The following is a 24,389-nucleotide window of genomic DNA, read 5'->3' on the forward strand; positions in this document are numbered from 1 at the left end:
AAAAAATACAGAAACGCGCTAGTAATTTTATTCACAAATTAAATATAAAAATATTATATATCCTTTTTTTAAAAGAGAGAGGTCGATAGATATCCTAACACACACACACACACACACACACACTCTCCCCCCCCCCCCCATTATATGTATATCTATATCTATATAGATATATATATATATATATATATATATATATATATATATATATATATATATATATATAGTGTGTGTTTTTATATGTACAAGAACGAAAAAAAAATGTGTTTTTATTATGTACATATATAAAAATAAATAAAAATAATGCGAAATTAGATCGAGAGATAGAGATAGATATATATATATATATATCTCTATATCTATCTCTATCTCTATATCTCTATCTCTATATCTCTATCTCTATATATCACACACACAAAATCACAACCAATTAAAAAAAAAAACACATGCGTTTGTCCAAAATGTATTCTATTGCATTTTTTTTACTTTTTTTCTTTGAAAAAAAAAGATCCCATTAACTGTATATTGATTGGTTTGCATGATGGCGTCTACAAGCTATGGGATAGCTATACACTGTCACTGTACTAATGACACTGGCTGGGAAGGGGTGATCCTCTAGGGGCGATCAAGGGGTTAAATGTGCGCCTGTTAAATTTCAGAAATTAATAAAAAAAAAAAAAATACAAACATTATCTTGAAACATATACAATGCAAAAAAAAAAAAAAACCCCTCTATACAGAGCTCTGTGTTGTTTGCCAACACAGAGCTTCTGGGCTATAATTGGACACAGCCAATCAGCAAGTCCCAGGAAGGGGGGACGTCCCAGGAGTGGGCAGCGACATATCAGTACGTTGTTTTGCGTACACCAGCGGTACATAGCAGGCGGCAGGAAGGGGTTAAACTAGGAAAAGATGACGGGAGGGCAATCTGTAATTCAGAATGTTTTCTTGTATTTATGTGTTTATTTTTCTTAATTCTGTGTAACATTCATGAAGAACTCCGCCATCTCTTGTGGTCTTACCTCGCATGTCCCGTGGTGTTCCGGATCGGTTGGCCCCGTTGCACGGAATGTTCTGGAACGGGGAGGCGGACGCAGCGTTGACCCAGAGCTCCGGAGATGAATAGCTGTATGATGCTGGTTTGTTTGGGTCCGGGTGATCTTTACCGAGATTTTCAGGACAAGCGGCTAATTCATCAGGACCTGTATGCACCGTAGCGACCGAGATTCTTCTTTGGTAAAGTGGCCTGCCGGGACCTCGCGGTTCATACTGGGCGGAGATCAGGAGAAAAAAAAAAAAAACGTGAGAAGACATTTCTACAAAAATCAGGCCCATCGACATTTCTCACCCCCTAGAAAACTGCTCAGAACCCCCAAACGTTGTCTGTATTTTCCAAGCAGAGACCCTACAGAATAAAATGGCAGCCAATGCAATTTTTTATGTCACACGGTGTTTGCGCAGCTTTTTTTTTTTGGAGAAAAAACAATAAATTATTTTAATGTAAAAAAAAAAAACAACACACAATATTATAACCCAATGTTTAGGTAAAATTTAAAAGATGATGTTTCGCCGAATAATCCGATACCCAACATGCTTTAAAATTGCATCTGCCAGTGGAATGGCGACAAACTACGGTACAAAAAAATTCATAAACATTTCTTTTACAAGTTACCAGTTTGGAGTTTCAAGAGGAGGTCCTGCCCTAGAATTATTGCTCTTGCTACAACATTTGCGGCGATACCTCACATGTGTGGTGCGAATACCGCTTACATATGCACGCGCAACCTACGTTGGCGTTTACTTCTGGGCGAGAGTACAGGAGGGACGGAGCGCTTAAAATTTTATTTTTACTTTAACTTTTTTTTATTTACACTGTCCCTTTAATCTTTTTTTAATCACTTTTATTACTTCATTTTATATTATTTATAAATTTCTATCTAGATAGAGATACATATCTATTTTTATAATATTCTATTAGCAAGTATTGTACACGTGTAATAAAAAATATCTATATAGATATTTTATACAGTATATAGAGAGGTCCATCTTGTTAATAACTTTATTCCAACATAAATATACATTATATAAATCTATATAGTTAGAGAGTGAGATTATATATATTGTTTACTTTTATTATTTTATAAATATTTATAATGACAAAATAGACATAGATCTATTATTTTTTTAGAGAGAGAGAGAGAGAAAAAGAGAGAGAGAGAGAGAGAGAGAGAGAGAGAGAGAGAGAGAGAGAGAGAGAGAGAGAGAGAGAGAGACAGAGAGACAGAGAGAGAGAGAGAGAGAGAGAGAGAGAGACAGAGAGACAGAGAGACAGAGAGACAGAGAGAGAGAGAGAGAGACAGAGAGACAGAGAGACAGAGAGAGAGAGAGAGAGAGACAGAGAGAGACAGAGAGAGACAGAGAGAGACAGAGAGAGACAGAGAGAGACAGAGAGAGACAGAGACAGAGAGAGAGAGAGAGAGAGAGAGAGAGAGAGAGAGAGAGATCTCGCATGAGATTTAAAAAAAGTAATCGGCGAGTACTTGATAAGTATCGGTACTTGTACTCGGTCCTAAAAAAGTGGTATCAGGACAACCCTAATAATAATATTATAGTGCTGATAGATAGAGAATCTATGTGTGTGTTTAGAAGCATATATAGTATATATTCTCTGTGTATTTGGTGTCCCAAGACAGATATATATATATTATTGCTATATAAAAAGGTAGGTGATATATATGAGCTGTGTATATCTCATTCTCAGTATATTTGCAGTGTATACCAGCATTATTAATAATATAGTGGATGCGATATTTGGTGTCCCAGCACCTATAATAATTTACCCTCCATATGTACAAAAAAAAATAATAAAAGATATATATATATATATATATATATATATATATATATATATATATATATATATATAAATAAAGAGATTTGGGGGTCATAAAGGGTTAAAAAAAAAAAAAAGGATTTTTGTACTCACCGTAAAATCCATTTCTCTGAGTTCATAGACGGACACAGCCTTCTTTGACCTTAGGGTTATGCTTCTTCCTACCAGGAGATTTAGGCAGAATTCTACAGCACTTAAGGTGTTAAAAACTCTCCTTCATGCTGCTCCTCCCAGGGGGCGTGGCTCCCCCAGGCATAACCCACACCCTGCTTTAGCAGCCTCAGTTCGTAACAAGCAGTACAAACAAAGGAGGGGTGGGTGCTGTGTCCGTCTATGAACTCAGAGAAATGGATTTTACGGTGAGTACAAAAATCCTTTTTTCTCTTTCGTTCATAGACGGACACAGCCTTCATTGACCTTAGGGACGTCCCCAAGCAGTGTCAAAAAAATTCGAGGGGTGGGAAAAATAACACAGCAAAAACAGGTTACACCCCAAACAAAAACCGGAGTTACTCAACGGAGGAACTCCAACCTTAAACTGCCGCCTGTAACACCCTGCGGCCAATGGAGGCATCCGAAGATGCACTCACATCCACCATATAAAACTTTGAAAAAGCGTGGACCGACGACCAGGTCGCAGCCTTACACACCAGTAACACAGAGGCTTGGTGTCGGAAGCCCAAGAGGCCCCGATCGCCCTGGTCGAATGCGCCGTGACCCGAAAGGGAGGCGCCCTCCCCTTCAGGGCGTAGGCCTGAAGCACAATCCGTCGGATCCACCTGGAAATGGTGGCCGACGAAACTGCCAGGCCCTTACTGGGACCGGACACAGACACGAACAGCGAGTCCGACATCCGGAACGGAGCTGTCGCCGACAAGTAAACTCGAAGGGCCCGAACCACATCCAAAGAATGTAAAGTGGCCTCCTTCGGGTTCTTCGGCTGAGGACACAAGGATGGAAGAACAATGTCCACATCCAAGTGAAAAGCCGAAACGACCTTAGGGAGAAAAACGGCTGCGGCCGCAGCACCACCTCATCCTTACGGATGACCAAGCAGGGAGCCTTGCAAGACAAGGCCACCAGAACAGACAGACACCCGTCTGATCGAGGTAATTGCTACCAGAAATAAAATCACCTTTTGTGACAATAAAACAAAAAACCTCCCGAATGTCCTCAAAGGGAGCATCCCGAAGCACTGAAAGGACTAAATTCAAGTCCCATGGGGGTAATGGAGGGCGCACCGGAGGGGCCACCTGCCAGACCCCCTGACCCAACGCACGCACCCAGGAGTGCTATGCCAAGGGTCGCTGCAAGTAAAAAACAGCCAGAGCAGAAATCTGGCTCCTAACCGTACGTAAGGCGAGAGCCTGAACCACTCCCTGCTGCAAAGACAGCAGAATCCTGTACACAACGCATGTACGAGAGTGCCAGTTCATCTCCCCACACACAGAGAAGTAGGCCTTCCATGTATGAGGAAAAAACCTACGTGAGGTAGACCTCCGTGCAGGCAGCACGGTAGAGACCACCGAGCCCAATAGGCCTCGGTCCTTAAGCCCCTGGCTCTCAACAGCCACGCCGCTAAGGCCGGTGGCTGTGAAACAGGGTGGAAGATTGGACCCTGTAACAGAAAATCAATTCCCAGGGGAAGACGCTAGGGGGCGTCTGCCAGCAGACGCACCTGGTCCGCGTACCAGAAGCGACGCGGCCAATCTGGGGCAATCAGGACCGATAGAATCCCTACAGCTTCTACTCTGCGCAGCAGGCGAGGAAGAAGCTTCCGAGGAGGGAAGGTGTAAAGTAGGCGACAGCGACCCCAAGGAGCCACCAACGCGCCTGACGCGTCCGCCCACGGGTCCTTAAACCTGGCCACGAACCGTGGCACCTACCAATAGAGACGGGACGCTAGAAGGTCCACGTCCGGAGTGCCCCACTTTCGGCACAGACCCCGAAACACCTGCGGGTGGAGAGACCACTCTCCTTGGCCCAGTGCAGTGCGACTTAGGTAGTCGGCTAGCCAATTCCGTATTCCCGGAATTTACCCGGCCGATAGAGCCGGAACGGACCCTTCGGCCCACCGAAAGGATGCGCGCGACCCCCGTCGCTGCAACAGAACTCCGTGTGCCTCCCTGATGATCAACCTACGCCACGGACGTGGTGTTATCGGACAGGATCCTGACCGGTCGGCCCTGTAGATCCAGGGACCACCTGGTAAGGCAAAGCTTGATTGCTCGGAGCTCCAGAACGTTGATCAGTAGGCAGGACTCCACCTGAGTCCAGTGCCCCTGGGCTGACTGGGTGCCCCAAGCGCCCCTCCCCAACCGGAGAGGCTGGCATCCGTCGTGACCACTGTCCAGTGGCCTGCAGAAAAATGACTTTCCGGCCCGAAGCACCGGAAACGCCAGCCACCATACCAGGGGAGACATGATCAGATGACTCAACTGAATTTGGTAATCCAGAGATGACGGAAGCTAGTCCCATCGTGACAGCAGTTCCCTCCGTAGTACCCTGGCGTGGAATTGGGCATACGGAACCGCCTCGAAAGAGGCTACCAACTGACCCAGAACCTTCCTGCAGAATCGCAGAGATGACCGCTTCTGGGTCGGCAACTGCTGCACAGCAGATAGCAGAGTCTGAAGTTTTTCCGCTAGGAGAAAAACACTCCCGCCCCGGAGGAATCCAGGACCAGTCTCAGGTATCCCTGAGACGGAATCAACCCTGATTTCAGGACAATCCAGAAACCAGCCGAACACTCGGAGAGCCTGACACGTGATAGACACGGCTCCACCAATGCAGAGCTCGAAGAAGCTCGTAGGAGAATGTCGTCCAGACATCCCATGATAACAAACCCCCGCTGTCACAGCCGGGCCAGTATCGGTACGAGCACCTTGGCGAAAACCCGCCGAATGGGAAGGACACCATTGAAAATGGTCCCCCCCGACCGCAAAGCACAGAATCTCTGGTGGTTTGAGGATATGCAGGTACACGTTCATGACATCCAAGGATGCCAGAAAAACCTGACAAAACAAAACGAGGGACTTGAGGCCCAGGATCGACCGGGCCCCATCCTCCATGGGGACACAAACAGAATGGAGTAAAACCCAGAGACCGTTCCAACGAGGGAACTGGCACAATCACTCCCCTGACCAGAAGATCCTGGACAGCCCCTGACGGAGTCAACCGGCGAACCGGAGGAGGCCAGAAGCCGGAGGGAAAAAACCTGTTTGGCAGACAAGAGAGAAACTCAATCTTGTACCCCAAGGAAAACACTTCGCAATGCGAAGCCAGTCTCCCACCCGAGACACGGGCGGGAGCAGACCTTCAGGCGGAAGCAGGTATGTCCGCAGACTTGTTAGGCATGCGGTATCCGGTGCGCTGCTACCCCGCAGCGGGGATTCAAGCACCATGTAGACCTACCCCCACCGCACAGGGCGAGCGAAAAAACGCTCGGAGGTAGGCAAGGAGGGTCCTTGCACAGGGCGAGGTCCCTAGCCCTTCCCAAACCGTGGGAACAGCATGCGCTTACCACCTGTGGCATCCTCAATGATGCCAGTCAGGGAAGACCCAACAGGACCGTTCACCCTTAACGGTGATCACCAAGGCCACCTTAGAGGTCCTTCTTCCAGCTCCTGCAGCAGGAGCTTCGCCCTTTTAGTCGGGGCCTGCCAGGGCCCCGGCCAGAGCCGGCCTCACCGCCGAACCCACCACCGTGAATAGGGAGCGGGCCACGGCCTCCACTCTCCTATCAGCGGGATCCTGAAATGCAGGAGCCCCTTCCACAGGCAATGTGGTGGCCTTGCGCAGTCTGGACACAGGGGGGTCCACTGGCGGAGGAGAGACCTACTTTTTTTTTTTTTTTTTTTTTTTTTTTAAAGCCCCCCTCAAGGGGGTAACGGGTTGCAAAGTTTTTTGACAAACTTTTTGCGGTGCATCCCATTCCTTGTATAACATATAGTCCAAATAAGGAACACAAGGAAACACTTCAGCGATGCGTGGTAGTGTGCTGGTACTGACACGGAGGTGTCTCCGCCACATCCTCAATTTTTAGAGCCTCACGCACCGCAGAAACAAGAGCTCCAACAAATTCTTGCCAGCAACTGACTGCAGCAGAGTCATCCTCACTATCCATAAGGGTTAAAACCCGCAGCCTCTGACATAACAGAACCAGAAAAAAACAGCGATTCTGTGTCATCCCCAGAAGCAGGCTTCAGGGAGGGGGCGCTTTTTTACCCCCCATCCGGGCACTAGCTGCTTCAAACCTGGCAAGAAACCCAGGACAGCCAACATAACAGATGTGGCAGGGGGAGGGGCGGTAAGGGTTAACTCAGGCATAGCTTGAGTTCCATAGTGTCAGCGCTGAGTCACCCACCCTGCAAGGCAGGACAAAAAAACCCCACTGGTCACCTCCTTGCTGCTATTGCAGAGCATGGGGGGCCCCCGGTATTCACCACCCCACCCAGCTGCAGAGGGAGCTGAAAAACCTCAGGTGTGCTCTGATGTGCTGACTGTGATGTGTATTCACCTCATGGAAGATTCACAGCACTAAAACTGTAACAGCACTAAAACTGACCAGAGGCTGTGCCGAGTCATCTCAGGGAAGAATCACATCGTTACCAAGGAGATTTCCAAGACGGCCGCTGTCTGAGGTAAAAATTACCTCATAGAACACAGCAGCACTGACTGCTTTGTTACCTCAGAAAAGAATCACAGCGTTACCAAGGAGATTTCCAAGACGGCCGCTGTCTGAGGTAAAAATTACCTCATAGAACACAGCAGCCCTGACTGCTTTGTCTGTTACCTCAGAAAAGAATCACAGCGTTACCAAGGAGATTTCCAAGACGGCCGCTGTCTGAGGTAAAAATTACCTCATAGAACACAGCAGCACTGACTGCTTTGTCTGTTACCTCAGAAAAGAATCACAGCGTTACCAAGGAGATTTCCAAGACGGCCGCTGTCTGAGGTAAAAATTACCTCATAGAACACAGCAGCACTGACTGCTTTGTCTGTTACCTCAGAAAAGAATCACAGCGTTACCAAGGAGATTTCCAAGACGGCCACTGTCTGAGGTAAAAATTACCTCATAGAACACAGCAGCCCTGACTGCTTTGTCTGTTACCTCAGAAAAGAATCACAGCGTTACCAAGGAGATTTCCAAGATGGCCGCTGTCTGAGGTAAAAATTACCTCATAGAACACAGCAGCCCTGACTGCTTTGTCTGTTACCTCAGAAAAGAATCACAGCGTTACCAAGGAGATTTCCAAGATGGCCGCTGTCTGAGGTAAAAATTACCTCATAGAACACAGCAGCACACAGCAGCACCCCCCAGAGTAACAACACAGTCCCCCTAACAACACACGGGCCCCGGTGGTAACAAAGAAAACCCAGGAGGCCCCCCTTCACAGCCACTACCCAGTCAGGGGAAGGAGGGAGAGGAAGGGGAGAGAGGAAAGCAGGGCGGACCCTCAGTCGACCTCCCCAGGGAAACCACCAGCCAGACCACTTACCTGAGTAAGGGGCCACTACTTACCTGTCCTGCGACTACCCGGCTGGAGGTATCCCAGACAGAACCAACGTCCGTAAACGGCATGGCTGTCGGCCAGACACACTGTGACAAAGCCATAGAGACCGGTCATATGTGTGCCCTAGAACCAAAGTTCCCCGGCCGCCCCTGGAGCAATGGGGCCTGTCGTGGACGTCCCAAAGCTGAGCTGAGGGCCGGCACACGCTCGAAGGCCGAACATGGGGGGACTACAAGAGTCGAGGACCCAGCCTGTCACCCAGTCGGCTGTTGATAGAAGAATCGCAGGATTCAAAAATGCAGGAACAAAATAATAAAAAAAGCGAGAAAAATCGCCAGAAAAAAACTCCAGAGTCCAGGAACTCCAGAGATAGCCTTGACCTCCTGTCGTTAGGCAGAAAACAAACTGAGGCTGCTAAAGCAGGGTGTGGGTTATGCCTGGGGGAGCCACGCCCCCTGGGAGGAGCAGCATGAAGGAGAGTTTTTAACACCTTAAGTGCTGTAGAATTCTGCCTAAATCTCCTGGTAGGAAGAAGCATAACCCTAAGGTCAAAGAAGGCTGTGTCCGTCTATGAACGAAAGAGAAAAAAATATTAAAAAAAAAAAAAATTATTATATATATCTATATATTTCCTTCCACCCTGTACCGTAAGTGATGTCATGACGTCACTCCAGTCCTCCAAGGCCATAGAAGGGCTCAAAGACCATCTGGTCCATTATCAAGTCTGTGACCAGCTGGCTGTATCGCCCGATCAGTTCTGGGGCATGTGGGTAAAAAAACGGTAAGGCCAAGAAACAACGTCGAGTGGCGGGAGGGGTGGTTACAGCCCCTCGCGCTGCTTTTGAAAGCATTCCAGCGGCTTATGAGAAAGGCAGACGTGAACAAAAAAATGCTGGGGTTATGGCTTCTAGCTTGGGGGAGGGTTTGGGTTCTTCCCTTCACGTCCCATCGCCAAAACAGGAAGTGAGAAAAAAAAAATACCCGTTATCACCAGAACTAGTGTCACCATTGGACGATTTCCCCTCTATTCCTGTTCTGGGATGTTTCCTTTACCCCCTGGTTTAAGGGGTCAGAAGTCGATGCAAGTCATGCCAAAGTCGCACCACAAGTAGCGCAGAAACCTTTTCCTAAGTGGGACTGAAGTCGCACCACAAGTAGTGCAAAAACCTTTTCCCAAGTGGGAGTGACTGAAGTCGCACCACAAGTAGCGCCGGAACCTTTTTCCTAAGTGGGAGTGACTGAAGTCGCACCACAAGTAGTGCAGGAAACTTTTCCGAAGTGGGAGTGACTGAAGTCGCACCACAAGTAGCGCAGGAACCTTTTCCTAAGTGGGAGTGACTGAAGTCGCACCACAAGTAGCGCAGAAACATTTTTCTAAGTGGGAGTGACTGAAGTCGCACCACAAGTAGCGCAGGAAACTTTTCCTAAGTGGGAGTGACTGGAGTCGCACCACAAGTAGCGCAGGAACCTTTTCCTAAGTGGGAGTGACTGAAGATTCACCACAAGTAGTGCAGGAACCTTTTCCTAAGTGGGAGTGACTGAAGTCGCATCACAAGTAGCGCAGAAACCTTTTTCTAAGTGGGAGTGACTGAAGTCGCATCACAAGTAGCGCAGAAACCTTTTTCTAAGTGGGAGTGACTGAAGTCGCACCACAAGTAGTGCGGGAACCTTTTTCTAAGTGGGAGTGACTGAAGTCGCACCACAAGTAGCGCAGGAACCTTTTCCTAAGTGGGAGTGACTGAAGTCACACCAATCAGAACGGTTCCATTGCAGTTAATGGGGTGCTACTTGAGAGTTCAAAGTCGCATGACAAGTTGCGATCATGTGAAGCGATCCTCACTCTCGATGATAAAGTATCTAAAATATAATAAAATAAGAAGCGGTTCAGGGATTGGCGGCGTCTTCCTGTCCGCAAAGGGGCTTTGCTATAAAGTATGTGCACCTTTATCCCAGGAGTCGGAGCCCCTCCCCCACAGAGCGGGGACAGATCCTCGAATTACACTCTTTAATCAGGAGCAGCACGACGTCCTCTCTCTCCAAACACATCCAAAAAATGAAATCAAACGCCGCCACTTAACGCATTTCCTTTGAAGTGAACATTAAAAGCAAAAAAAAAAAAAAAAAAGAAACACTTTTTTTTCCGGATGGTATCAAGCGATAATTAAACGCCAATTAGCTTCAATGAACAATGGCAGACACGCTCAATTAGGAGGCGTTATCGGAGAGCAAGCGGTTCTGCGAGGACAAGAAACAACGCACCCCCCCAACTTTCCTTGTAGAAGTGGATTCCGCCCTCAGCGCTGACAACCCACCTCCCCTCCCCCACCCCGTACGCTTTCACACATGAGGAAAAGTGGATGTCAGACGCTGCCGGCGCATTCGCACCCGGGTACACCGAGGAGACGCCGTGACAACTGTCAGACCGAGAACGAAGAACAGAATGTCAGAACCCCCCCGAGCCACGCACAACCAAGTGTGCAATACAGATTAAACGTGTCTTTAAAGTCCAGGGGGAGGCAACTTGGGGCCCTCCAGCTGTTGTGGAACTACATTTCCCATGAGGCATTGCAAGGCTGGGAGTTACAACTACTCCCAGAGGCATGATGGGACTTTTAGTCAGCAGCTGGAGGGTCCCCAGGTTGCCAACCCCTGCGTCCCCTTCCGCGCTCACGTCCTGGACGTGAGCGCGAGAGTTGCCGAGCCTGCCCGACAATACACGAGTGTACTGCGCTCTGTATATGTCGGCGCAGTATTCAAACTCGGCGCGGGAAACGAGCGGGGAGGACACGGCACCCGACGAAGAGGACACCCGAAGCCGCAGACGGACGCCGGACCCGACGAGGCCGCCGAAAAAAAGACACCAAAACTAAGTACAAAAAACTTTTTTCCACAGGAATCCGCTGCAACTTTAGGGGTGCGCGCTATACGCAGGAGCACGCTATACCCCAATAAATACGGTATTTATATATATATATATATATATATATATATATATATATATATATATATATATAATCTCGAGTGTCATCGCGTTTCGCCGTTAAGCTTTGTCAGGACACATTCAGGGTTCGTTGGTAGAAACAAACAGGTCTCGCCATCTAAGATAAAACATATGTGTTATAGTTTTGTAACATAGTAACACACACACACACACACACACACACACACACACACACATTGAAAACATTGTCCTGTGAAGATGAAGAGCATGGCACAAAAAGACAAAAACAACAACTGAGGTACCTCATGATAAAGGCCGTTCTCCTCCCATAAGGTACTTCCATTTTTTTTTTTCTTTTTGTGCCATGCTCTTCATCTTCACAGGACGATGTTTTTAAGATGTGTGTTACTATGTTACAAAATGATAACACACATCTTAAACACATATGTTTTATCCTAGATGGTGAGACCCGTTTCTACCAATGAACCCTGAATGTGTCCTGACGAAGCTTAACGGCGAAACGCGTCAACGCACAGGGGCTCACTCTATACCATGTATCTTATATATACATGTTTTTTAACTCTTAATGCGTTATATGTATCATGTACTAGTTTCAATAAAGATTGTATTTTTTGTATATTCTTCATTGTTTATTGTGCCCTCAAAGTCCGACCTTTGAGTTACCATTTTGGTACCCCTTATATTTATGGATGTGGCTATGTGAATGCTTTCTCTTCTATTGACATAAGATCCCGATTGCATACAAGGTCCTACGAGCCTTGCGATCATCTCCTAAAGAGCGAACGGGCAGATCCAACACTTTTCAGGGACCATTGACATTTATACAGCGATCAGAGCTAATAAAAATGGCCACGATTACTGTATAAATGTCCATGGCAGGGAAGAGGATAACACTAGGGGTCGATCAAGGGGATAAAAGTGTTCCCTGGGAGGTGTTTCCAACTGTGGGGGGAGGGGACTGACTGGCGGAGGAGAGAGATCGCCGTTTATGTTTACTAGCAGCAGATCTCTCTCTTCTCCCCTGTCAGAACGGGGATCCGTCTGTTTACATTGACAGATCCCCATCCTGGCTCTCCGGAGCCATCCACGCGCATTGCCTCCAGCATCGCACTTGCCCCCCCCAAAGCTATTAAAGTGCCCGACATACACCTACGGCGATTTGCGCTGCCGTGTCAACCTGCCGCAGTAGAATGACGGTGGAAGGTCGGCAAGCAGTTAAAATTATATTACAAGTGTTTCACATCTTCAGGCGTTTTTGTTTAGCAAATAGAAAGCACTGGGGGGGGGGGGGGGGGGGGGAGATTAGAGGTGGAGAGCTGCTGCTTGCGCAAAAAACGAGCGACAACGCGCTTGTAAAACGCTCCATGTCGCACATTTTCAGGTGCTCCCATTGAAGTCTATGGGAAGAGGGGCCATTGAAGTCTATGGGAAGAGGGGCCATTGAAGTCTATGGGAAGAGGGGCCATTGAAATGAGTGGGATTTGGTCGTCGAGCATTTTCGAGCAGAAGATCGCCGAGGCGTGAACGAAGGCGATGGCGATCCAAAGATTTTTAAGATTGCGGCAGAGATGTGAATATTATCAGAGCGATCGCATCTTTGTATCAATAATTATCTCTAGGAGAGGAACATATAATTCAGGGTGGGGGAGGGGGAATCCAAGATTTAGCCCCGAATTGACGCTTCGGTATGCGCTATGGAAACGGGCGCTGTTCCCCGACGCGGTGGGGGGAGAACACCTCCAGCGAGCAGACCTAAATCTTCAGCTTTCATTAACGCCGGCGTGACACTAAGTCGCACTTTGATCTCGACTTTTCAAAGGAAGAGATTAAACAGTCTGCCCACGCGATTTCCCCGAAGGCGAGGCGGGCGATGTATCGGCCCATATCCAATCATTTAATGATTCTGTATAATCCGGCGGCGGGCGGACAGGCGTCATTAGCGATCTTTCGCATTACAGGCGCGGCCTTTATGAACGGGGTTAGGCGGCAGCGCGGCACAACAGGCCCCGTCTCTTTCATTTAATATTAAAACCCCGCAGTGACGTCCGGGTGGGGGGGAGCGTATGGCGGTTTTATCTGCAGAGCCGGGAAATAAAATAATATATTCGCAAAAAAAAAATAAACGCTCGCTCACATTCGCTGGGTAAGAAGCTTAGAGTTGGGAAACCAGAAACGGATTACACCCGGAGCGCTCTGCCATTGCGAATACTTAAAGGGACAGTCCATCCGTTGCGGATATTCGGGAGAGGAAGGGACGCTCCGCGCTTCAAGATCGCCCATCAATTCATCGACCCCCAAAAACTGGGATCCTTCTTCTCTTGCTGCAGGAAGAAAAGTCTCAGTCTTTTTACAGCAATCTTCTCATTTCGATTTTGCAGAGGGAAGGGTTAGAACCCCCCCCAGGAAGTGTTCCGTCGGGGAGATTTTTCGCCACTTCCTGTCCAAAAATCAGGAAGAGGAAATTCCTCAGTCACAAGGACAACCTTAGAGATCGGCTTACCCACTTGCCGACCGCAATAAAAGGTTGTGGTTTACCGGCGTTCTGGACAAAGCTCTCAGCCACAACCCAAGTATTTTTGTTCTTTAGCCGGCGGCCGGCTTTCTCCTGAGCCCCATAAAAGTTTTTAGAAGTGGGGGGGGGGGGGGGAGTAGGGGATGGGAGACGGGAGACAACCCCACCACCAGCATTTCCTGTGCTTAGCGTTTTACCGGTGCACCCGAGAAACGATCCGACGATGTGGAAAGCTGGTCACAGAGGCGATATAAGACTAGATAGTCTTTGACAACCTCTATGGCCTTGGAGGACTGGAGCGACGTCATGACATCACTTCCGGTTAAGGGCTTGAAAACCCTCCTGTTTTTTTTTCACCTTAATGCATCAAGGTGAAAAAAAATAAAAAAGTGTTAATGACCCCCCCCCCCCCCCCCCCCACCCCCCCTTTTTACTCACCCGAGTCCTGGAGACGCATTGCTGCTTTCCCTCTGCCCGGGGTTCTCGGCTCTTGATAGGATAGATTGATAAGCAGCACAGCCATTGGTTCCCGCTGCTGTTAATCAAATCCAATGACGCCGGCGTCAGAGGGCGGGGCCAAGTGCTACATTCGGCAAATACTGGACTCGGGAAACCCCCCCCCCCACCCGGGAGATTGCATATCCCTGCCCTAGGAGAAGCGATTAGCGGACCTCCAGCTGTTGCAGAACTACAAATCCCATGAGGCATAGCAAGGCTCTGACAGCCACAAGCATGACACCCAGAGGCAGAGGCATGATGGGATTTGTAGTTTTGCAACATCTGGAGGTCCGCTAATTGCATATCCCTGTCCTAGGGGATTATATAATGCGGGGAGGAGATACCAGCGCCGCCGGGGGACCCCAGAAGGAGGATCGGGGGCCGCTCTGCACAGTGGAGGTGTGACATGTTATTTAATAAAAAACAAAGCCTTACAATCACTTTAAATAAAATTATATACAGTAAAACTGCCATAAAGAGGACCTGTCACCTCTTATTTCTATTACATGAGATCCCCATAAAGAGGACCTGTCATCTCTTATTTCTATTACATGAGATCTCCATAAAGAGGACCTGTCATCTCTTATTTCTATTACAGGAGATCTCCATAAAGAGGACCTGTCATCTCTTATTTCTATTACATGAGATCTCCATAAAGAGGACCTGTCATCTCTTATTTCTATTACATGAGATCTCTCCATAAAGAGGACCTGTCATCTCTTATTTCTATTACATGAGATCCCCATAAAGAGGACCTGTCATCTCTTATTTCTATTACATGAGATCCCCATAAAGAGGACCTGTCATCTCTTATTTCTATTACATGAGATCTCCATAAAGAGGACCTGTCACCTCTTATTCCTATTACATGAGATCTCCATAAAGAGGACCTGTCATCTCTTATTTCTATTACATGAGATCTCCATAAAGAGGACCTGTCACCTCTTATTTCTATTACATGAGATCTCCATAAAGAGGACCTGTCACCTCTTATTCCTATTACATGAGATCTCCATAAAGAGGACCTGTCATCTCTTATTTCTATTACATGAGATCCCCATAAAGAGGACCTGTCATCTCTTATTTCTATTACATGATCCCCATAAAGAGGACCTGTCATCTCTTATTTCTATTACATGAGATCTCCATAAAGAGGACCTGTCACCTCTTATTCCTATTACATGAGATCTCTCCATAAAGAGGACCTGTCACCTCTTATTCCTATTACATGAGATCTCTCCATAAAGAGGACCTGTCACCTCTTATTCCTATTACATGAGATCTCCATAAAGAGGACCTGTCACCTCTTATTCCTATTACATGAGATCTCCATAAAGAGGACCTGTCATCTCTTATTTCTATTACATGAGATCTCCATAAAGAGGACCTGTCATCTCTTATTCCTATTACATGAGATCTCCATAAAGAGGACCTGTCATCTCTTATTTCTATTACATGAGATCTCCATAAAGAGGACCTGTCATCTCTTATTTCTATTACATGAGATCTCCATAAAGAGGACCTGTCATCTCTTATTCCTATTACATGAGATCTCCATAAAGAGGACCTGTCATCTCTTATTTCTATTACATGAGATCTCCATAAAGAGGACCTGTCATCTCTTATTTCTATTACATGAGATCTCTCCATAAAGAGGACCTGTCATCTCTTATTCCTATTACATGAGATCTCTCCATAAAGAGGACCTGTCACCCCTTATTTCTATTACATGAGATCTCTCCATAAAGAGGACCTGTCATCTCTTATTTCTATTACATGAGATCCCCATAAAGAGGACCTGTCATCTCTTATTTCTATTACATGAGATCTCTCCATAAAGAGGACCTGTCACCTCTTATTCCTATTACATGAGATCTCTCCATAAAGAGGACCTGTCATCTCTTATTTCTATTACATGAGATCCCCATAAAGAGGACCTGTCATCTCTTATTTCTATTACATGAGATCTCCATAAAGAGGACCGGTCATCTCTTATTTCTATTACATGAGATCTCCATAAAGAGGACCTGTCATCTCTTATTTCTATTACATGAGATCTCCATAAAGAGGACCTGTCATCTCTTATTTCTATTACCTGAGATCTCTCCATAAAGAGGACCTGTCACCTCTTATTTCTATTACATGAGATCTCCATAAAGAGGACCTGTCATCTCTTATTTCTATTACAGGAGATCTCCATAAAGAGGACCTGTCATCTCTTATTTCTATTACATGAGATCCCCATAAAGAGGACCTGTCATCTCTTATTTCTATTACATGAGATCTCCATAAAGAGGACCTGTCATCTCTTATTTCTATTACATGAGATCTCTCCATAAAGAGGACCTGTCATCTCTTATTTCTATTACATGAGATCCCCATAAAGAGGACCTGTCATCTCTTATTTCTATTACATGAGATCTCCATAAAGAGGACCTGTCATCTCTTATTTCTATTACATGAGATCTCCATAAAGAGGACCTGTCACCTCTTATTCCTATTACATGAGATCTCTCCATAAAGAGGACCTGTCACCTCTTATTCCTATTACATGAGATCTCTCCATAAAGAGGACCTGTCACCTCTTATTCCTATTACATGAGATCTCCATAAAGAGGACCTGTCACCTCTTATTCCTATTACATGAGATCTCCATAAAGAGGACCTGTCATCTCCTATTTCTATTACATGAGATCTCCATAAAGAGGACCTGTCATCTCTTATTTCTATTACATGAGATCTCCATAAAGAGGACCTGTCATCTCTTATTTCCATTACATGAGATCTCCATAAAGAGGACCTGTCACCTCTTATTCCTATTACATGAGATCTCTCCATAAAGAGGACCTGTCACCTCTTATTTCTATTACATGAGATCTCCATAAAGAGGACCTGTCATCTCTTATTTCTATTACAGGAGATCTCCATAAAGAGGACCGGTCATCTCTTATTTCTATTACATGAGATCTCCATAAAGAGGACCTGTCATCTCTTATTTCTATTACATGAGATCTCCATAAAGAGGACCTGTCATCTCTTATTTCTATTACATGAGATCTCTCCATAAAGAGGACCTGTCATCTCTTATTTCTATTACATGAGATCTCCATAAAGAGGACCTGTCACCTCTTATTTCTATTACATGAGATCCCCATAAAGAGGACCTGTCACCTCTTATTCCTATTACATGAGATCTCCATAAAGAGGACCTGTCATCTCTTATTTCTATTACATGAGATCCCCATAAAGAGGACCTGTCATCTCTTATTTCTATTACATGAGATCCCCATAAAGAGGACCTGTCACCTCTTATTCCTATTACATGAGATCTCCATAAAGAGGACCTGTCATCTCTTATTTCTATTACATGAGATCCCCATAAAGAGGACCTGTCATCTCTTATTTCTATTACATGAGATCTCCATAAAGAGGACCTGTCATCTCTTATTTCTATTACATGAGATCTCCATAAAGAGGACCTGTCATCTCTTATTTCTATTACATGAGATCTCCATAAAGAGGACCTGTCATCTCTTATTTCTATTACATGAGATCTCCCCATAAAGAGGACCTGTCATCTCTTATTTCTATTACATGAGATCTCTCCATAAAGAGGACCTGTCATCTCTTATTTCTATTACACGAGATCTCCATAAAGAGGACCTGTCACCTCTTATTTCTATTACATGAGATCTCCATAAAGAGGACCTGTCATCTCTTATTTCTATTACATGAGATCTCCATAAAGAGGACCTGTCACCTCTTATTTCTATTACATGAGATCTCTCCATAAAGAGGACCTGTCATCCTTATTTCTATTACACGAGATCTCCATAAAGAGGACCTGTCACCTCTTATTTCTATTACATGAGATCTCCATAAAGAGGACCTGTCATCTCTTATTTCTATTACATGAGATCTCCATAAAGAGGACCTGTCATCTCTTATTTCTATTACATGAGATCTCCATAAAGAGGACCTGTCATCCTTATTTCTATTACATGAGATCTCCATAAAGAGGACCTGTCACCTCTTATTCCTATTACATGAGATCTCCATAAAGAGGACCTGTCATCTCTTATTTCTATTACATGAGATCCCCATAAAGAGGACCTGTCATCTCTTATTTCTATTACATGAGATCTCCATAAAGAGGACCTGTCACCTCTTATTTCTATTACATGAGATCTCCATAAAGAGGACCTGTCATCTCTTATTTCTATTACATGAGATCTCTCCATAAAGAGGACCTGTCATCTCTTATTTCTATTACATGAGATCTCTCCATAAAGAGGACCTGTCATCTCTTATTTCTATTACATGAGATCTCTCCATAAAGAGGACCTGTCATCTCTTATTTCTATTACATGAGATCTCTCCATAAAGAGGACCTGTCACCTCTTATTCCTATTACATGAGATCTCTCCATAAAGAGGACCTGTCACCTCTTATTCCTATTACATGAGATCTCCATAAAGAGGACCTGTCATCTCTTATTTCTATTACATGAGATCTCCATAAAGAGGACCTGTCACCTCTTATTTCTATTACATGAGATCTCTCCATAAAGAGGACCTGTCACCTCTTATTTCTATTACATGAGATCTCCATAAAGAGGACCTGTCATCTCTTATTTCTATTACATGAGATCTCCATAAAGAGGACCTGTCACCTCTTATTTCTATTACATGAGATCTCTCCATAAAGAGGACCTGTCATCCTTATTTCTATTACATGAGATCTCCATAAAGAGGACCTGTCATCTCTTATTTCTATTACATGAGATCTCCATAAAGAGGACCTGTCACCTCTTATTTCTATTACAAGGGATGATTATATTCCTTGTAAAAAGAATAAAAATAAAAGGGACAGTGTAAAAAAAAAAAAAAAAAAAAAAAAAAAGATTTTATTTTTATTTTTTTAAATTAATGTGCCCCATCCCATCCAAGCTCGCGCACAGACGTGAACGCATACATAGGTCGCGCACATACATGTAAACGGCGTTCGCATCACACATGAGGGGTATCGTACATTAGAGCGAGAGAAATAATTCTAGCGCTAGAACAATTTTAAAGCGTGACATGTTGGGTATCTATTTATTCGATACAACATCCCCTTTTATATTTAACAAAAAAAAAACTGGGTTATACATTGTTATTTTTTTGCATTACAATGCAAAAGTGTGATTTTTTTTTCCCCCCTCAAAAAAAAAAAAAATTGTGTTTAAAAACTGCTCCGCAAATACCATGCGACATAAAAATTGCAAAAACCCACCATTTTATTCTTTAGGGCCTCTGCTTAAAAAAAAAAAAAAAAAAAAAAAATAAGTATACCGTTTTGGGGGTTCTAATTTTTCTAGCAATAAAAATACTGACGTTTGTAAACAAAAAATGGCCAGAAAATTGCCTGAAGGTCAAGTAAAGTCCCGGTGACAAATACAGATGGGGGGCAGGGTTATAGACGGCAATAAAAACCGTCCGGGGGGGGGGGGGGGGTTTCACCCCCCTTATTCTCTATATTCATAACCAAGTTTTAACTGAATTTAAATGAACCCACATTGCATAACAAAACAAAGATATAAACTGTACACACTCCATGCAGCATCATAGACCCGCCCCCCCCCACACACCCAAGGCCTCGTTCACACAGGCATAGCATACAAGCTATCACAGGCTCATCACAGACAACCAAAGACTATGTCGCCAGATCGACTGCACACACCCGTCTCAGGAAGATGGCTTCTGGATTCAACAGGCTTACAGGCTTCGAAGGGTTTCCCCTCTTTCTCAAAGCACCAACCATAATGCCTTATGGCTTTGAAAAAGAGGGGACCCCTCCCTTCAAAACGCATGAGCCTGTTCAATCCAGATGCCATCTTCCTGAGACAAGGAGAATGTGTGTTGTCGCCCGATCGAGCACACATTCCTTGTCTCAGGAAGATGGCTTCTGAATCCAACAGGTTTCGAGGGTGTTCCCCTCTTTCTTAGAGCCCTAACCCTAAGTCTCTGCAGGAGAGGAACCCCCTCAAAACTAGCAAGCCTGTTAAACCCAGACGCCATCTTCCTGAACACGGCTAAGCCCCTCCCTATTCATGCCAATTGTAAAAAGCGGAAGCACACACACAGCCGCTGCTCCCAATTTGACACCTGTCCCCGAATTCACACTGTTTGCATTCTGGGACACGCATGCTCACCCACACGACTGTCAAATTGGGACCAGTAGCTGCGTCCCAATCGATATGAAAGGGACTGCCTGCACGGGGATGCATGGAACACCTGAGCATCTCCATATCGGCAAACACAACCCTCACACGGGTGTATGCTTAAGTGCGCATGTGTACACGAGGCCTAAATCCTTCTACAAATTAAAGGGTTGCTCCACCCAAAACGGCTCTCTGTAGTTTCCTTTACAAATAAACATTCATTTTACATTCTAGTTTCCAAAATCCTACACAAGACCTGTTCCCAGTTTGTAGATTGGGAAAGAAAAATACGTAATTATAATAAAAATACGTAATAATAATAAAACATGTCGTAACCCTACATGTTTCACCAACAATGGCCTCTTCAGGGGATATGGTGGTCCGTATAAATCCCCATAAGAAGCAATTGTTGGCGAAACATGTAGGGATACAAGATATAGTATTGACCACTTCATCTAAAACAGATACTATTGACCAGAAAAATCATTTTAATAGGCTCTGCTAATAATTTTATTGAACCCTATATGAGTTGATGTTTTATGTAATTGTGTAATTATAAAATAGAAATTTTATTACATAAAACAAAAAAATTATATAAAAAAACACATATACGTATCATAAAAATTATTAGCAGAGCCTATTTCCAAATTATTTTGCTGGTCAATAGTATCCGTAAACACATGAAGTGGTCAATACTAGATGTCGTAGCTCTACATGTTTCTTCAGGGGGATATATACAGACCACCATACCCCCTGAAGAAGCCATTGCTGGCGAAACATGTAGAGATACGATATCTAGTATCAGGGACGGCCTTAGGTGTTCAGGCGCCCTGTGCGAGCTAATCCTGTGGCACCCCACCCATCTTCACCCCTTACCCCCTGGTCACCTAAACATACACAAAGAGGCTGTTTGGGGCCCCTCTATCCTCTGCCAGGAGCCTGGGGAACGACAATGAGGAGGAAGAGGTGAGGCAAGAGTCAGCGGCGCCCCTAAGTGGCAGTGCATCCTAGTCCGCCTAGTGGTAGCGCCGGCCCGGCCCTGCTACCACTCACATTCTGTGAGCTGTGATGGTCGCACGGCGCCCCTGTTGCCCATGGCGCCCTGTGCGGCCGCACAGTTCGCACACCCCAAAGGCCGGCCCTGTCTAGTATTGAACACTTCATGTGTTTACAGATACTATTGATCAGAAAAATCATTTGTAATATGCTCTGCTAATAATTTGAATGAACCCTATATGCAATAAAATATTATATAATATTTACGCAATTACATAAAACATCAACGCATATAAGGTTCGTTGAAACTATTAGCAGAACATATTACAAATTATTTTGCTGGTCAATAGTATCCGTATACATGAAATTGTCAATACTAGATGTTGTGTTCCTACATGTTTCGCCAACAATAGCTTCTTCAGGGAATTTATACGGACCACATAACCTGAAGAAGCCATTGTTGGCGAAACATGTAGGGATCCGACATCTAGTATTGACCACTTCATGTAAACGGATACTACTGACCAGCAAAATAATTTCTAATATGCTCCGCTAATAATTTTAATGAACCCCATTATGTGTTGATGTTTTATATAATTTGCATAAATATTATAAAATAGAAATTTTATTACATAAAAAAAAAATCACATATAGGGTTTAATAAAAATTATTAGCAGAGCATATTACAAAATTATTTTTCTGGCCAATAGTATCCGTGTACATGAAGTGGTCAATACTAGATGTTGTATCCCTACATGTTTCGCCAACAATGGCTTCTTCAGGGGGATATGTAATAAAATTTCTATTTTATAATATTTACATGTTTTTCTTTGTTTTGGGCACCGTCATAACCCCAATCACTGTGTTGTTGCTATTACCAATTTAATAGGGATGAGGTGCCGAATACTTTAGGGTCGCTCCACCTACTTTCCAAGCTATCAGTTTGTAATAGCAGAAACAATAACCTAGAAAACTGAAATCACTGTCACCAAAAAACAAAAACTGTAAAAGAAAGACCCAGTTACCTCTTCTAGATTGTGGAGCGACGCGTTGGACACTGCGCGGGGGGCAGGGGGCTGAAATGCTTCTGGTCCAGCTGGCGGCTGATGGTTGGGAACATGGATGAAGGGGTTCTGTGGTGGTCTATGCTGTAAGGTGGGAAGGCCGTAATGAAAACCCTGTCCCATGAGGGGGTTCTGCTGTAGGTTGGCGTAGGCCCAGGAGCCGTCGTGCTGCAGGTATTTCATAGGCGGTGGGGGGGTCATGTGATCGGAAGGAAGGGTGTAGGGGCTGTTGTAGACGTTGGCCATGTGTTGGGGGAAGGCGGGGTTGTTGGTCATGTCCATGTCTCGGGTGTTGTCGGTGAAGGTGGGGAAATGACCGCTGTGGTTGGAGGAAGGGGAGGCGAGTGATGGTGGGCTCCGTGGCTGGACCTGTCTGTACTGTAACAGTCTAGACTGTGGAGGGGGCATCTCCGGAAGGTCTCTGCCATCGCCTTGGTCCTGCTGTGACAACTCCCGCAGAAACTCCTGAAACCTGAGAAACAGCAAAAGGTAATGGGGTGGTTAGGACACTCCACACAGCCAACTTATTACAAATATTCCTTCTCCTGTACCCAGTATGAGGGATGGACAAAACTGCTGTAATTGATGGGCACAGGAGACCCGCAACCTTTTCTACCCAATAGCTCAAAGTACGGAAAACATGGGTTCCTGGCCTGGCAGTAATTTGCTGTATTCTTTAACCACCTGGCCAGCTTTATGTACATATACTTAACTCTTCACTTTCGCCTGCAGGGGGCGTGCCGCTTCTGCTGTGATTATATACAGCAGAAGCCGATCTGTGGGTGCCAGACACTGGATGTCCTCCGTCACCCACCGATCATTGGTAACCCACACAGAATGGTAATCTGCCTATGTCAACAAGGCAGATCGCAGTTCTGACGAGGGGAAGGGATGGATTTTGTACTCCTGCAAAGCAGGGACTAGAAGCCATGTCTTCCCTCAGTAAAAGCGGCACACACAGTACATAAACACTGGCTGGGCACACATTTAACCCCTTCGATTGGCCCATGATGTTAACCCCTTCCCAGCCAGTGTCATTAGTACAGTGCATATTTTTTTTTTTTAGCACCGATCACTGCATTAGTGTCACTAGTTCCCACAAAGTGTCGGTTTGTGTCCGATTTTCCACCACAATCTCGCTATAAGTCGCTGACCACCAGCATTACTAGGTTAAAGGGGTTGTAAACCCTCATGGATTTTCACCTTAATGTCATCTCCTGTGTTGCAGCTGCCCCCCAAAACCCCCTTTTACTTATTTGAACCCAGTCTTAACCAGAGACGGGGACGAGCACACCAGTTCCAGCTGGTGTCTTGGGTCCTAATTGGATCGAAAGCAGTGCAGCCATTGGCTCCCACTGTGGTCAATCAAATCCAATGACGTGGGAGCCGCGTCCTTCCGTCTGTGTCAATGGATGCAGGACATGGGAGCGCGCCCGCACGAGTGCCCCCGATGGACAGTGGCTCTCCAACGGGGCACTCAAAAAAGAAGAGCCAGGAGCGTCGCTGAAAGACCCCAGAAGAAGCGGATTGGGGTCACTTTGTGGTTACATGGCACCGGCAGTGGGCCGGTACAGCGAGCAGCCATCCGCTGTGTCCGCTGGATGCAACCGGTGACAGATCACGCCACTGTGCGACCCGATCCATGAGGACGTCAAATGACGTCCACCGGGTCAACTAAAGGCCGGCCCCCGGCGGCTTCATTCGCCCATAGGCCAGGCGGGAAACGGTTAAATCATTATGGTGAAAATT

At 45.5% G+C, this 24,389-nt stretch overlaps 1 protein-coding gene across 1 annotated transcript in view; it reads right to left on the reverse strand.

The window, feature by feature from the left end:
• HELZ (helicase with zinc finger) overlaps window positions 1–24,389 on the reverse strand; it is an 87,462-nt gene that overhangs the window by 762 nt on the left and 62,311 nt on the right. Inside the window, exons 29-30 of the mRNA XM_040331214.1 lie at window positions 22,602–23,112; window positions 1,020–1,266 (exon numbers count right to left, since the gene is read on the reverse strand). Coding sequence (XP_040187148.1) covers window positions 1,020–1,266; window positions 22,602–23,112 — 758 coding nt within the window. The remainder of the gene's footprint in view (window positions 1–1,019; window positions 1,267–22,601; window positions 23,113–24,389) is intronic.

The sequence above is a fragment of the Rana temporaria genome, chromosome 12 (genome assembly GCF_905171775.1).
Source record: "Rana temporaria chromosome 12, aRanTem1.1, whole genome shotgun sequence".
In the NCBI taxonomy this organism is placed as follows: domain Eukaryota; kingdom Metazoa; phylum Chordata; class Amphibia; order Anura; family Ranidae; genus Rana; species Rana temporaria.